Genomic DNA, 15961 nt, shown 5'->3' with positions numbered 1-15961 from the left:
GAGGCAGGTGGATCTCTGTGAGTTCAAGGCCAACCTGGTCTACAGAGTGAATTCTAGGACAGCCAGGGCTACACAGGGGAACCCTGTGTCAAAAAAATAAATAAATAAAATAAACAACAATCAACCAAACAAACAAAAAATAGTTTAAGTAAAACCAAGTTTTGAGTAGCAAGTACCCTTGGAAGATGTTCTGTTGAACAGGATCTCACTAATTATGAAATTGTGTGTATTTTATATTTATGGTGAAATTGAATTCTTTAAAATAAGCACATATATTTAAAAAATTCTTGTAAAAAGGAACTATAAACTTTCCTCCTTATTCCCACTCTCATATGCCCACTTTCCACACTACAATTCCACAAAGATTTTCCAGGAATTTAAAAATAAAGTTTAAAGGCCTTCTCATGATCGAGAAGTCCTACATGGTCCCTATTTGACTTTCCAAGACACCCGTCACTCCATGTCAGCTACATACTCTAGAGGGTGTTGGTCCCTGCTATCTTCGCCCATAATGTCCCTAGCCTAGAGATTCTGTCCCGGGCCCCATGTGCGCGGCTTGCCTAGCTCCAGTTTGTTCTGCAGAACAGCTTGCCCCACACTTTAGTGGGGCACCCTGTGCTGTTCTTCACAGCCCACTGTAATGGTGTGCCATGTGACTCTCTTCATGTTACTCTCCCTCTCTGGTTGGCATGCTTCTTACCATCAGTGGCCACATTTCTCTCTCTCTTTTTTTAAGTGTATCAATATACTATTAACAATTTTACTGTGTGGTCATAAAAATCAGTTATATGCCAAAATGGCCACATGGTGGCACTAAAGTTTTAGTCAATTGCTATAGAATTATGGTCCTCAAATTTAATATTTTTGGTTTAAAAGTTTGTCATAGGCTTGATTGTATATATGTTTATATATTCAACATTTCTTTAAAACTGGGAAAATGTCTTTGTAGTTTTGTAGTATATAAAGAGGCAAGAAATTTTAATTTTTACCTTGCTAGATCAATTTAAAATGGAGTACTTTTTAGAGATTTTTGTGGCATATTTAATTTTGAGCAGTAATGAATTGTTTTGCATATCTTTTGGTTCCCAATTTAGAGAATAACTTTTTTTTTTATAACCTTCTTATGTCCTGGTGAAGCCAGTGTTTGTAATAGACATTGTTTGGATGAGTGAATAATTAGTTCCTTTTTCTGACTTTCTGAATCTTTTCCTATCCAAGTATTTCGAATCTGTCTGAAGTAATACTTGAATTAGTCTTTATCAGAAATGATAGTATTATAGTACAAGCATATAATCAGAGTGTTTTTCTTTTCTCTTGAAGCTACAGATGGCAGTGTTAACAGTAAGTACACACCTAAAGACCAAGTCTGTCTCTGCATTGGCTTTTGGCAAGTGAAGCATTTAAATAGTAATCTTTCTCTTTCTCCCTTGTTGAGATTTATGACATTTTAGCATTTAAACATTGGTATCAGAGCTTTCTAAGACAAATGTTTAGTATATTTCTTTATCACGCATGTTATATGTGAGAGAACATACGGAATATGCCATATTAACTCTTAGGATTTCAGTATGTTTTTAGTTATGTTACAGAGTCAAAGTTTTTTGTCTTGAAAGTTTTATGGACTTTTTTTGAAGTTTTATATACACATAGATATAAAATGATGGTAGAAATTTGAGATACATTGATAATATATACTAGTTTTTTTTAAATATTTTACCTATTCTGAGACCACTCTGTAACCACACTTTTAAATATATTACTTAATAACATTAAGAATTTCTTTGTAGCTGGGTGCCTGGCCCAGGCCTGTGATCCCAGCACTCAGGGAGGCAGAGGCTGGTGGCTCTATATGAGTTTGAGGCCAGCCTGGGTTACAGTGCAAGTCCAGGATAGCCAAGGCTACAAAGAAAAACCCTGTCTCAAAAAAAAAAAAAAAGAATTAGTTGTAGCTTAGTCATAGTAATTATAGTACTTTTCGTCAGTTATAAACTTCCTCATATTTAGTGTTCCTAGAAAGTTCTAAAGATTCTGAGTTTTTAATAAAATACAGGCTCATCCTATCTCTGGTTTGAAATGTGTCCAGGTAGTACTCAGTTAACAGAGCACAAATTGGACCTTTCAGAGTTGTATTCAGTGAGCAGTCATTTAGTAACTTTTGGAAATTAAGTGCTGTATATTTTCCCTTCAACAGCTTTACACAAATCCCAAGGATCCTGAGGTAAGATAGTAGTGTGTAGATGGTAGTGTGTATACCATATTTAATTATGTTTATCTGAATTGAGGCCATAAATCATGTTACTAGACTACTGTGTGAACAGATCGACTCACTGGGAACATTATATCTTATTATAAACGGGACTGGTATTTTATTACAAGATTTTTGTTAGAAACACTCTTACATAGAGTGTTAGAAAAAAGATAAACAACATTAATTAGAACTGAGACTATTCTGTAACAGTCAATATTAAGATTCTTTTAATCATAAATATGTAAAATTCACACTTTATTGTTAATTTTAACTATGTCTCTTACGATCTTTCAGAAAAAATAAAAGATACAGTCTATTCTGTACTCTTTATCACCTGAGTGCTCTTTGTTGATGTTTTCACAGACTTGGACAGCATTAGTTGTTTCCTCCTGTCTTAGATTCCTGGGCGTAGTGAGCCCTGCACCTCACTGATGTTCAGATCTTCTGAGAAAGCCCCCTGGGTCTCTATGTGTACTAACTTGTACCTTTCCTAAAGTTCTTTCCCAGCAGAGCCCCACAGTTTAACATTCTCAGTTGATTCATCTATTTCCTAAGAAGGTTAGTAGTTCTTGAGGAAAAGGCTGTTGTTTTCTATCTTGCAGAGTGACTAGTATAGCCTTAAACATGGAATAGTTACTTGTGCCACTTTAATGGTTTTTATACCTGTGACATAGATGTGAAGTAAGGAGACCTTTCTTTTATCAGCCTGTTTTGTCTCTCTCTTCTAGCTTTCTTATTTTTTTTCTCTTGCTTTGAATTTTTCTTCTCTAAGCCAGTGGATTTAGTCTAACTGGTGATATTCAAGACTAAATTGTTTTTAAGCCCTTAACATTTTCTCTTTGCAAGATTACAAATGACTATGTAAGCGAGGAAGACTGCTGCATACAAGTGTGCAGCAATTCCTTAATTACGTTCTGTTCCCCAACTCTCTCCCCCAACCTTCTGTTTTGAGAACTTACTATATATCCGAGGATCACCTTGAACTTGGGATCCTCCTGCCTCCACCAGATGTCCCCGTTGTGTGTGACAGTGTTGAGGTCACACAGCACCACCATGCCTGGTTTGCAGGGTCCTAGGGTTTGAACCTAGTCTTTGTGCATGCTAGATTAGTAACCCACCAACTAAGCTACATCCCACCCCAATTTTTTTCTCCCGTTTAGTTTCAAGATAATTTTTTCTTTTTATTAGGATTGAGGAGTTTCCCAAATGAAAACTCCTGACAAACCATTAGTAGATTGTTTTGTTCTTCCAGTGCTCATTATGTTTCCTAGGCATGCACATCTCCTGCTTTGAAATCTGGTTAATTTTGGAGCTTGATGTTTATTTGCATGTTTTTAAATAATAAAACTTTATTTAAAAAAAAGGAATCAGTAGGTTTAAAGGTAATAAACTTGAGCTTACCTCTAGAAAAATCTGGCAGAATGAGAATAAAACTGTAAATTGGTTCTGATGCTAGCATATAGAATAATGAGGTTTTTGAAAGAGAGCTGTTTATATAAGTTCTGAGCTGTCTATGAGCCCACAAAAGTATTTTGAACATTTAACAGTTATTCTCTGTGGTAATAATCCCTAAGTGCTGGGTTTATTCATGGCACACTTCTGGTTACTAAAAAACGGTAGAATATTTGAATCCTTAAAACAAAATAACTCAAAACACTACAGTTTTTTTAAACACAACTTGAAAGGAAGTTGACAGTTGTATTAGTTACCTTCTTGCCCTTGTGATAATATACCATCACCAGGGGCTGGAGCAATGGCTCAGCGGTTAAGAGCACTGACTGCTCTTCCAGGGGTCCTGAGTTCAATTCCCAGCAATCACATGGTGGCTTACGACCATCTGTAATGGACTCTGATTCCCTCTTCTGGTGTGTGTGAAAAACAGAGTACTCATATACATGAAATAATTTTTAATATTTATTTATTTATTTTTATTATTAGTTACATTTTATTAACTCTGTATCCCAGCTGTATCCTGCTCCCTCATTCCCTCCCAATCACACCCTCCCTCCCTCATCTCCTCCCTGCCTCTTTCCAAATCCACTGATTGGGGAGGACCTCCTTCCCTTTCAACTGACCCTGTTTAAATAAATCATAAAAAAAAAAAAAAACCAAAAAACATCATCACCAAGAGCAACTTACAGTTGCAGAGAGGTGAGTTCATCAAAGCAAGGAGGCATAGCAAGTAGCAAGCATGGCAGGAGCAGCAGGAAGCTGAGAGCTTACATCTTCAACCACAAACACAAAGCAGTGGGAATGAGGCTATAAACTACCAAAGTCCACCTTCAGTGATACACTTCCTTCAGCAAGGTGCCTCAGAAAGGTCCCACAACATCCCTAAACAATGCCACCTACTGGGGACCAAGGATTCAAACACTTGAGCTTATGAGGGACATTTTTCATTCAGATCACCATAGTACTGATGACGAGAGCACCACACTATGATAGTTCTGCAGTGTCAATCGTACCTAAAAGCATGCACAAGGTCTCACTGTTTTATGGCTTGGCTACTGCCTACCATCAGGTCACTGAGAAAACTGTGTAGCTCTCTGATCTCATTTTCTTAAATAATCATGACACGACATTTTCAGATAAACCCAGTCTCCAGCATTTATTGATATTGTGCCAAAGGTTTGAGTCATATCACTGAAAAGATAACCTTCCCTAAACAAAATGGCACAAAAAATAACTTGGAATAAAAATAGATTTTACACAGGCGGTTAAAATGAAGACTGTATCATAGTTCAATAGTTGAACCATAACTTAAATCCAAATGCATTTTTCTCATTCAGAAGCTAACAGAATTAGGAGACATGCCCACAATTGTGGTACATTTGCACTTACAGTTTTGTTCTGATTGCTGTCTTGAAAGAGATAACTTGAGAGCTAAAGTAACGAAAAGTGACAAAGAGCTTTTCTTCAAGCACAAACTGTGACAAAGGCTTGAGTCAAATCATGACATGTGAGAGGCATGTAAGGCAAATATATCTTAATTTACAATAAAGCATTAAGAATTCCATGTATAAGCTGGGCAGTGGTGGCGCTTGCCTTTAATCCTAGCACTCAGGAGGCAGAGGTAGGCAAATCTCTCTGAGTTTGAGGCTGGCTTGGTCTACAGAGCAAGTTCCAGGACATCCAGGATTACACAGTGAAACCCTGTTTTGAAAAAACAAACAACAACAAAAGAATTACATGTATGAGTTTTGTGAGTAGCAATCTTACTGTTCACTGTCTAGTCCTTTGTACCTATTGGAGGTGATCAACGCAAAGTTTTAACTGTCTGTTTCAGGAACTGAACAGTATGTGTTTAGAGACTGTTTTTTAAAAGCTCCTTCATGTGTCTGGTGGCACATACCTCTAATTGCAGCACTGGGAGACTGAGGCAGGAGGATCATGAGTTTCAGGCTGGTTGCACAACATAGAAAGACCCCGTGTCAAGAGTAAATCCTTCTAAGATGAAACTCTACTTGCAGATGAACTCCAATTGTGTTCCTTTTTTCTTCTTCTTCTTTTGGTACTTAGCACTGTTCACAGACATAAATGGGACAGACCAAATCTCTACCCAGAAGCTTGTATCCACCTGAGGAAGGATAAACAATAAGCAAATAGAAATTAGTAAAAGTAGTTTAAGGTAGTAATGCCATGAGGAAAGTTTACAGAGATGTTGTGCTGGTCAGTGCTGAGGTAAAAATCACAGAAGGAGGTCTTAGATAGCTGCTTTAGATTGACAAAGCCATTAGGACATCCCTGCTGTACTACTGTTGGAGCTGAGATGGAATAGTCAAGAGCCAGCTTTTCCAGATCTGTGAAAAGCACCAGTATGTGTCAGGCAGAACAGCAGTGGAGTTAAGATGCCAGGTTCGAGAATCAGATCAGAGCTCTACAACATCCTAGCTTCATCAGTAATGAGGACAGTAACACCTACATGAGAGTGTTGACAGCACGAGCCAGAATGTAGACTCACTGAGACCCTAAGACGGGAAGTGTTCATAGAGAGAAAAGATATTCTGAGACTGGCTCTTAAGTGAAAAGAAAAAAAAGGGAGTGGGGTGGAGGAATGGCAGAGAGGTAAGTAAAGGACAAATGAGAAGGGTATCCTAGATTTTATTGTAAGGACAGTGAGAAGCCAGTGGAGAGAGGTTTGGAGAAAGGAGTGACACAGCCTGGTTCGTATTTGAAATGTTTATTATAGTCCTAGGAACTGAACTCAGATCTTGCCTAGTTCCTCCCCTGACCCTTGCCTTTCTTTCACATTACTTTGAGATGGGCATCTCAGTATGATACTCAGGCTAGCTTTAAACTGTGATTTCCTGTCTCCACTTACTGAGTAGCTGGGAATGCTAGCATGTGTAATCTGAACCTGCTGATTTGTATTTTGATAAACCCTTGGTTAGAGAACAGAGAGTAAAGACCAGACATATTTGTGATTCACTCTGGAGACAGACCTGAGAAGTCTGCAGTGGATTGGAATGAGGAGTGAGACAAAATCTGAACATTGAACATGTGTGGCGTTATCAAGGATTAACACTTTTAAATAATGATTCTTTAAATTTGTGTGATTTGTGTCCACTGACTATGTGCATCACATGTGAGCAGTGCCCTTAGAATCCAGAAGTGGGGGTAAGATCCCCGCCATTGCACTTCCAGGCAGCTTTAAGCCTCCTGATACAGGTGCTGGGAATTTGAACCCAACCCCCCTGTAAGAGTAATAAGTGGTCTTAACCTGAGCCATCTTGTCCACTCCCAGCATTAACATCTTTTGTAAAACAGTTACATATCTCAACAGTAAAACAATAGGTTTAGGAATCAAATAATAAAACATTACCAACCAATTAAAGATCTCTTTTATTTACAAAACACTTTCTCATAGGATTAAGAGGCTAGAGTTAACTACAAACACAGGCAGGCAAGAAGAATAGGCATTGTTTGCTTGACAGGACAATCATACTTAGCACTGGCTAAGAGAGGACACTGTGTATCTAGCCCATCTGGAGTGAACCTGTTGCTTTTAGGCACCTGCAGCCACCTCTAATCTGACCCATCTCTTCTATTGTATTCACAAAGCAGCCTTCTGGGCTTGGTTTGATTTTTCAAATAGGCAATTCTCTTTTAAAATTAACTCATTACAATCAGTCTCCTTAGGGTGAGGCAGTATTAGCTAATTTCCCAGGACCCGATCACCTGTGATTAAGTTGTATGCTAAAGTATAGGCTCAGCAGAGCTTTGAGATGAGAACAGGAACACCAGAACTATTTTGGGTCAGTCTAACATCATCGTTTCCATACTGTCAGATGAATGAGGATCCTATTCTGTGTTCTGATTTCAACTCGCACTGTAGCTGCCTTTAGCACCTTCAGCTCTGTCTACAAACTGTATAACCTAACTGGGCAAAACATTTATTTTTAATCAGAAGTATTTTTAATTACCTTTTATTATATTTATGTGTGCGCACTAGTGCATGTACATGTGTGCATGCTTGTGTGTGTGTGTGCAGGTGTGTATGGAGATCAGAGGGCAACTTTCAGGAGTCAGTTGTTCTTGTATTGTGGGTCCCTGGGATAAAACCTGGGTCATCACGCTTGCAATGTAAGCACTTTTACCCCTCTGAGCCATGTCACCATCCTGAAGAGAACTATTTTGAGTATGCTTTTTATGAGAAATTCCCCCCCCATATTCTATCACATTCTTAACAGTGATGAGAACAGATAGCAGTAATAGTTTATAGTGCAGGAAACAAGACTTGATGCCATAGACCCTAGTTCCTTTTCCAATTTGAAGATTTCTGTTGCCATTCACATACTTCTTCCCTAAATTACCACAGTGGCTTTCTAGCTGTTCTTACGGCTTCCCTGTCTGTCTGTATTCATCCTTTTTTTTGTTGTTGTTGTTTTTTTGTTTTTTTGTTTTTGAGACAAGGTTTCTCTACATAGCCCTGGATGTCCTGGAACAGACTGCTGTGTTGACCATGTGATTTCCAAACACACGGAAATCTCTCTTCTTTTGCCTCTGAGGTGCTAGGATTAAAGGCATGCACTACCATACCTGGGCCTTCCCTGTCTGTCTTAGTCACTGTTCTTTTGCTGTGAAGAGACACCATGACCAACGCAACTCTAATAAGAAATAGCATCCAATTGGGGCTTGCTTACAGTTTGAGAGTTTTACTCTGTCATAATAACGATGAGCATGCCAGCACACAGGCAGGCACTGGATCAGTATCTAATAGCTACATTCTGACCTGTAGGCCAAGAGGGGATTGGGTAGACAGACAAGTCACTGGGCTTGGTATCATTACTGCCACACTTCCTCCAACGAAGCTACAACTCCTGATCCTTCTAATCCTTTCAAATAGTTCTGCTCCCTTCCTGGTGACTAAGCACTCAAATAAATGAACCTGTGAGGGTCATTCTTATTCAAACCAATACACTATATTCTTAAAGTATACAAAGAGAACTTTAAAGTCCGCATAGCACTGATCTGTTTAAGCCTTCAATAGGTTTGATGAGCTTAGAATAAAATCCAGAATCCTTATTACCATCAACAAGGTTCCCCATCTCTTATTTCCAGCTAGTTAATTTTTATTTTATTCTGAAAAATGCATCCATTCTCAATTCAGAGCTTTTTCATTACTGTTCTGTCTGAGTCAATGTCTCATAGGTCTGTATAAGACTGACCCTTCTTGAGGCTCATGTCAAAATGCCACATCTTCAGGCAAGTCTTTCCTGACCCTCTAAATCTAACTAGCTCTTCTTTCTCTTCATTATGTACTCTGTTCCACATCACCTCCTTTATATTGTTCATGCCACCAATTCTGTCTGAAATTATTTTATTTTCTTCGTTTACTATCTAGTGCTGTAGAGTCTATGTTAAAAAAAAAAGAAAAGAAAAAAGTCCTTTTTTGCCTTGTTCACCAATGTGACTCCAGTTTCTAGCCCAAAGTAGATATTTGATAGGACATTCATTACATGAATGAGTGACTCCTCAACTAGTAACACTTAAGCAAAATATTTGCTGCCTAACTTTTTTTTATCTGAGAGGAGAGAAATTAAGTTATGATGCCTGGAAGCATTGCTCCTTGGTAAAGTAATGCTCTGAGACAAACATACAGAGGAAGCATAGGATATAGTCAATAAAATGTTCCTTTTTATGAGGTGAAAATCTGGTTCTGTTTAAAAATTAACTTCTTTCTCTGTTCTCTTTGGTTTTTCTAGAAAGTGACTGAGATATACCAATTCAAATTCAAATATACAAGAAAGGGCACCACTATGGACTTTGACAGGTAGAATATAATTGTTTAATGGACATGAGAAATGTATAGGAGTGAAGTAAATATAAGCTTCTATATGGCCAGCAGAAAGTCTGATATCTTTTTCTCATTTTCTCTCTCTCTCTCTCTCTCTCTCTCTCTCTCTCTGGTTTGGTTTTTTGAGACAGGGTTTTTCTATGTAGCTAGCCTGGAACTCACAGCGATCCAGCCCCTGCCTCCTTGAGTGCTGGGATTAAAGGCCTGTGCCACCATACCCAGTTTAAAAATTCACTATTATGAGTAGAAATTACAATAATTGTTTTAAGGTCTGAAGTCCATAGATTAAACTGGTGAAAGTAGAGGCAATGGTGGATGTCATGGCACTTAAAATAATACTAATAAAGGGTCTGGAGAGATGGCTTAGTGGTTAAGAAAGCACTCTTCCAGAGGACTTGAGTTCAATTTCAAGTGCCTACATCAGGTGGCTTACAGCTCTAACTTCATTTCCAGGGGAATGGTGCTCCTGAGGATACCTGTACTCATGTGCACAGATCCACATGCAGACACACACCTACAGATAACCAAGAGTAATAATAAGTCTTGAAAAAATTGATTTTATTAAAAAATATTAATAAGGCTAACAACATGATGGTAGATAAAGAACCCATATGACTGTCCCTAGCTATTAATCCAGTGGCTCTGCTGGCATTCAAAGATGTTGGTCCTTTCCATCATCAACACAGGCAGACTGAGCCTCAGAGAAATGAAACCCCTGTTATCTGTTTATCCCTACATGTAGACATATCATTTTCTATGTGTGTCATTATATGGGAAAACTCATATGCACTGTATTTTCCTATTAAGTCTTTTGTTGTTGTTGTTTTGTTTTGTTTTTTTGAGACAGGGTTTCTCTGGGTAGCCCTGGCTGTCCTGGAACTTTGCTCTGTTGACTAGGCTAGCCTCAAACTCAGAGATCTACCTACCTCTACCTTTGAGTGCTGGCTTAAAGGTGTGTGCCACCACCTCCTAACCCTGTCAAGTCTTAGAATCCATGTTTTTAGATACAGTAATGGGTCAAAGAGCCAAAGGAGACCCTAGTGCATATGAGGATTTTTGTTAACGAGCAACATTCTTCTCTCAGAAGCTTTTGGTTTCAGATTAGCCAACAAACAGGTCTAGAGAACCCAGGAGTGCTGATGAAATGGAATAGAAGTAGATGACACAGATGTTATAAAAAAGACTGTTAATAAAAGTCTTCAAATAGGGGAGATAGATATCCTGAAGGGAACAATTCTGAAAAGAAATTTGGCAAAATGCTGCCTTTTCTGTAGTTCCCCTGAGAAACTTGAGGATTTCTTTCCAGAGCTCATTTCCTTAATTATACTTTTGCAAAAGCTACTCGGATATAAGAAGAAAAGCTAGGTTCAAAAAGAAAATTTAAAATATTAGCCACAATTAATTAGTTAGTTACATACTATTTTACAGGGTGTACAGCCTTTCTCTTGGAGGCAGTATCTCATATGGCTCAGGCTGACCGTGAATTTAAAGTATAGGCAAGGTTGTGCTCTACAAAGCCCAGCTGATATGACATGTTGCACACATTTTCCCCACATAAACAGTTGCCCTTACTCCCCCAAACTTCAGATACATATTCTTGACAACCAGATTGATCTTTTGTTTTGTTTTAGAGACACATATGCCAAAAAGTAAACAGTAAAGCACATGGGTGAATTTTTAAAGTATTAAGAAGATAACATGCAGTATAAATTTCTAGAAAGATGGTTTAAATGAGGGTCCTAGATATTATTGCCTGATGTTTCCTGGGACCCCATGAGCTACATGTCTACACTCCTTTATCTTGGCTGTTTAAAAGTCCTGGTAGACAACCTTTAAGTTGTTGGAATTTGATAGAGAGGCTAAAATATCCACTTAATATATGTTTGTTTACTTTGTGATTTCTAACTTCCTCCAAAAGTCAGAGAAAGGCCTAATAGTTTAATTAGTTGGGATTATTATTTTTCAGTGCTGAGTGACACTGTTCAAGGTACTGCAAATATATTGCTATTGTAGCTTGTCACTGAAGACACTCAAATGTGAGACTAATTGCTAGTTGGAAAGAAAATTTGGGAGAGAAATAAGGAAGATTTTGAATTAGAAGATAATTAGCCCAACTCTTTCATTCATTTATTAATGCAGCAAATATTTATTGGGTAGCTAGAGACTAAACCCTAGCTGTGGAGATGAAGGATTTAGCCATTTGTAGTCTATATGGGGACAAATAATTCTTCTGAGGGGGAAGGTGCAGAGTACAGTAGGAAGACTTCCTTGAAGAAATGGCACGTGAGCAAGGTAGGCACTACAGGAGCATCAGGAAGAGACAGAAAGCACAGAACAGCTTCAAATGCATGTGGTTGAAAGAAATTGGGTAGTAGCTGCAGGGGAGAGGAGGGGTGAGAAAACACTCGTATGTACACCATTCCTCATATTTTATTTAAAGGTGATATAATACAAGAGTGATGTAAAGATACAGATATCATAGAAGATAGATGTAATAGAAGAGTGTTATGCAAGAAGGTGACATAAACAGGCACTCCTATTGGGAGTATTAATTTGGCTATAGCATGTCTTTCAGTGTAGACAAAAAAAAAAGAAAGCCAGAAGAATAGATGCTTTAGTGATCCATGTAAGAGTGAGGAGGTGATTTCTTTGAGAGACAATCAGATGGTAGATAAGCATAGAGCTAGTGACTGATTTCATGCTTGGAGAGCTGCTGAAATATCCATAAGCTTATCTCACAAATGGGCTAACTGACCTAGAATGCGTGCAAATGACTTGACCGAGGTCATTCAGCTGGCTAACAGTACAGCTGATATTAGATGCCATGTCACCTAATTACAAATCCGTTGTTCTCAGTAATATGATGTGGTTATTTGAAAGCCAAAATTTAAAACTGATATTTAAAATGTTTTAGGGGTGTTTGATATTCAGAAATCCTTTGCATATGCATTGAAGAAAGTATTATCATTCCTTTAAGTTACCTCCTAAAAATTATCTACAAAATGTTCTGATGTTTAATTTATTAGATGATGAAGCCAAAAGTTGTATTGTTTTGGAGTGTATTGTGACTAATATATGATTGAGAAGTGCCATTTTTTATGACTGTAGCAGTAGTGCAAGCTTTGAAAGCGGGACAAACAGTGAAAATGTTAAGAAAGCCTGTTCCCTACTGATCCGTCAATTGTATACACTGATGCAGAGCCTTGAACCCCTTCCTGATGATGTTATACTTACTATGAAGCTCCATTATTATAACTCAGGTAGGTAGAGACCTTTGGTCAAATTCCTTCTTAAGTGCTCAAGTGATGTTGTGTGTAAGAAGGATTTATAGGCATCTGAAAGATGTTTGTTACTAGATATGAAGTGTCAATGTCACTTACTCCATTGAAACATAATTTGTAATATTTTTGTCCCTTCTGCAGTGACGCCACAAGATTACCAACCCCCTGGTTTTAGAGAGGGGATGAACTCACAGTTACTGCTGTTTGATGGGGAGCCTCTGAGCCTTCGAGTGGGTTCAGTTTCCTCTGGCTTTCACAGCATGAAAGTAAAAGTCACCACCGATGCCACCAGATTGCTTGATGGGGAGAACAGTGCTGTTCAGGAGAACAGCACTACTGAGATAGCCCATCAGGGCCTAGACTGTGATGAGGAAGAAGAGGCCTGTGGCAGTCAAGTAAGGCCAAGTTTTAGTGACCCTTCATTGCTTCACTTAAACATGGGTGACATTTTCAGTTTGTGTTCAGGTCATGTCACAGTAACAGAGTGCAGTGGAGCATGCCAGGTGTGAAAACTGAAACAAGCCCGCCTCTGACATCTAAAAGTACAGTCTCCTAGAAGGAAATATATGTTGTTGTAAGAGATTGTCTAGCAATAAGAAAAAAAAAACAGTCTGTTTTATTTTATTAAAGATAGCTATATATTTATAGTTTTTCATATGCAAGTAACATTTTTAGTATTTAAAAAATTCTAAGTATCTTACATGTTCATACTCCATAGAAGTATTCATAATTCTGATTACTATAATAACTGGTCATGAGGGGGTTAGGGAAGAAAAATTTAACAGATTAACCTGAATCAGAAAAAAAAAAATGATACCAACATCCATGACAAGCATTGTGGTTTGATCACTGGGGAGGGCTGAGCTTAGAGCCCTTGACTTTGCTTGTTTCTGCAGAGACTTAAAGCTGAGGACTTGCTAAGGCCCTCTTTTGCTATAGGAAGGCCCATTCCATGACCTGGCAGTTATCTGGATAATAATATTTGCTGTGTGTGCTGACATTGTAGGTAAAGGATTGTGAAACAAAAACATTTTCAGGCTGTGTATTGGGAAGGGATTCTATTTAAAAATTCCCTAAAACTCCTACTTTGGGGGCTGTAGAGTCAGCTCTGCACCTGTACTCATATGCACACACCCACATATGTGCATACCCTTTATATTATAATTATAATTAGTTTATTAATAAAAAAGGCAGGCATGCTTGTACATGTCTCCAGCCTTAAGGGCAACTGCAGGAATAACAGAAGTTCATGATCAGCCTCTGTTACATAATATTTTTGAGGTTAACCTGGACTATCTGGGACCATGTTCAGAAAACCAAAAGGAAAAGAAAAATAGATTGTCTTTCTCTTTTGTCAAATAAACATAAGCAGGCCAGCCTGACAGAGGAAACTGTATTTATAAGGATCTGAACTTTGTGATAAAATTGATGCTATTCTCTTGTGATCCAATTATTTGAGAGAAGTGAATAAGTTAAGTCCTACTGACGTTTTCCCACTAAATATTTCTATTGTTTCTCTTCATAGAAAGTATTCATATTCATATGCACATTCACACACATATAGATACATGGAACCTTTACCTCTATTGCTTAAAACAAAAAAAGAGAGAGAGAGAGAAGTTTTCTGAAAAGCTCTGAAAGTTCTTCATTGTAATCTCCCATCTCTAGAATCTTAGTCTGTGTAAACATGTGTAGATGAATCATTCTCAAGTGCTCTGTGATTTCTGTACTTTGTTTGATTGTCAAAATGTGATATCGTTGTTGTGTATACCTGCATTTCCACTGCTGTGTCCTGCTCTATTTGTTTGTTTTTGTTGTTGTTGTTTATTCTGCTGTTACTGAGACAGTCTGTACAGCCCTGATTGGTCCGAGCCTGCTCTGTAGATCAGGCTGGCCTAGAGCTTAGGGAAATCTTCCTGCTTCTGCCTCTCTAGTGCTGGAACCTAAGTGTGTTAAACTCAGATTGGCCCCTGTTTTTTTTTTTTTTTTTTTTTTGAGACAATCTGTGTTGCCCAAACACAGGTTCCTGATCAAGTGTCCCAGGGTCTACGGGGACATGCTTCAGCCTCTCATGTACTAGAGCAAGGTATCTCTTGCCGAGATGTGGCAGTCTGGCTGGCCTAGAATTGAGAAAGCTCCACTTGCCTCTGCCTCTGTATCCTGAGTGCTGGGATTAAGCTATGTGCCACATTTCTATGCACACATATTTTTTAAATTTAATTTAACTTTTATTAATTATAGCTTATTCACTTTGTATCCCATCTATGCACACTTATTAGTACACTTGCAAAGGAGTGTCTATAGGGAATATACTAGTCTTAGGCTTTGTCTTAGTCACTGTTCTATTGCTGTGAAGAGACACCATGACATGCCTCTGAAGAGACAGCTTATAAAAGAAAGTATTTAGGTGGGGCTTGCTTAACCTTTCTAGAAGGTTAGTCCATTATCATCATGTCGGGGAACATGGTGGCAGGCAGGCAGGCAGGCAAACACTGAACAGTAGCTGACAGCTACATTCTTATCTGTAGGTAGAGAGGACTCTGGGCTTGGCATGAGCTTTTGAAACCTCAAAGGCCACCCTCATAATGCACTTCTTCCAACAGAGCCACACTTCCTAATTCTTCTTCTGAAATAGTGCCATTCCCTGATGATGAAGCATCAAATATGTGAGCCTATGGGGCCATTTTTATTTAAACCACCACAGGTTTGCACATTTTCAATTTTGTTAGAAAATACAAAATAGTAATCCAAAATGTTATATCCAACAGTGGAAGAGAGATCCTGTATTACTGTAAACTTATTTTGCCAGAGTTTGTTTTCTGTGGTCTGCTTGATATGCTAACACCTCATAATTTTAGCAATTTTTTTATTGCTGATGCTTGAACATCTTTTCATTAGTCATTCTAGTTTTCTGCTGCATTGAGTTACATTTCTTCATTGATAGAAAAATATTCTGGGGACTGGAGAAATAGTTCAGTGCCTAGCAGTGTATACTGTTCTTCCTGAGTACCTGAATTCAGATCCCAGCTCTCACGTCAGATGGCTCACAACTGCCTGTAACTCTAGCTTCAGAGAGACCAATTGCCTGGCCTCTGAGTGCACCTGTACTCATGTGCGCATACACACAAGCACACA

General features: G+C 38.3%; 1 protein-coding gene across 1 annotated transcript in view; it reads left to right on the top strand.

The window, feature by feature from the left end:
* The window catches only part of Hormad2 (HORMA domain containing 2), an 87473-nt gene that overhangs the window by 13246 nt on the left and 58266 nt on the right, over window positions 1–15961 (top strand). The window contains exons 5-9 of the mRNA XM_021652512.2: window positions 1321–1341; window positions 2192–2218; window positions 9454–9521; window positions 12654–12805; window positions 12968–13221. Of these exons, the coding sequence (XP_021508187.1) occupies window positions 1321–1341; window positions 2192–2218; window positions 9454–9521; window positions 12654–12805; window positions 12968–13221 (522 nt within the window). The remainder of the gene's footprint in view (window positions 1–1320; window positions 1342–2191; window positions 2219–9453; window positions 9522–12653; window positions 12806–12967; window positions 13222–15961) is intronic.

The sequence above is a fragment of the Meriones unguiculatus genome, chromosome 12, assembly GCF_030254825.1.
Source record: "Meriones unguiculatus strain TT.TT164.6M chromosome 12, Bangor_MerUng_6.1, whole genome shotgun sequence".
Lineage (NCBI taxonomy): Eukaryota > Metazoa > Chordata > Mammalia > Rodentia > Muridae > Meriones > Meriones unguiculatus.
This window is presented reverse-complemented; position numbering and strand designations above follow the sequence as displayed.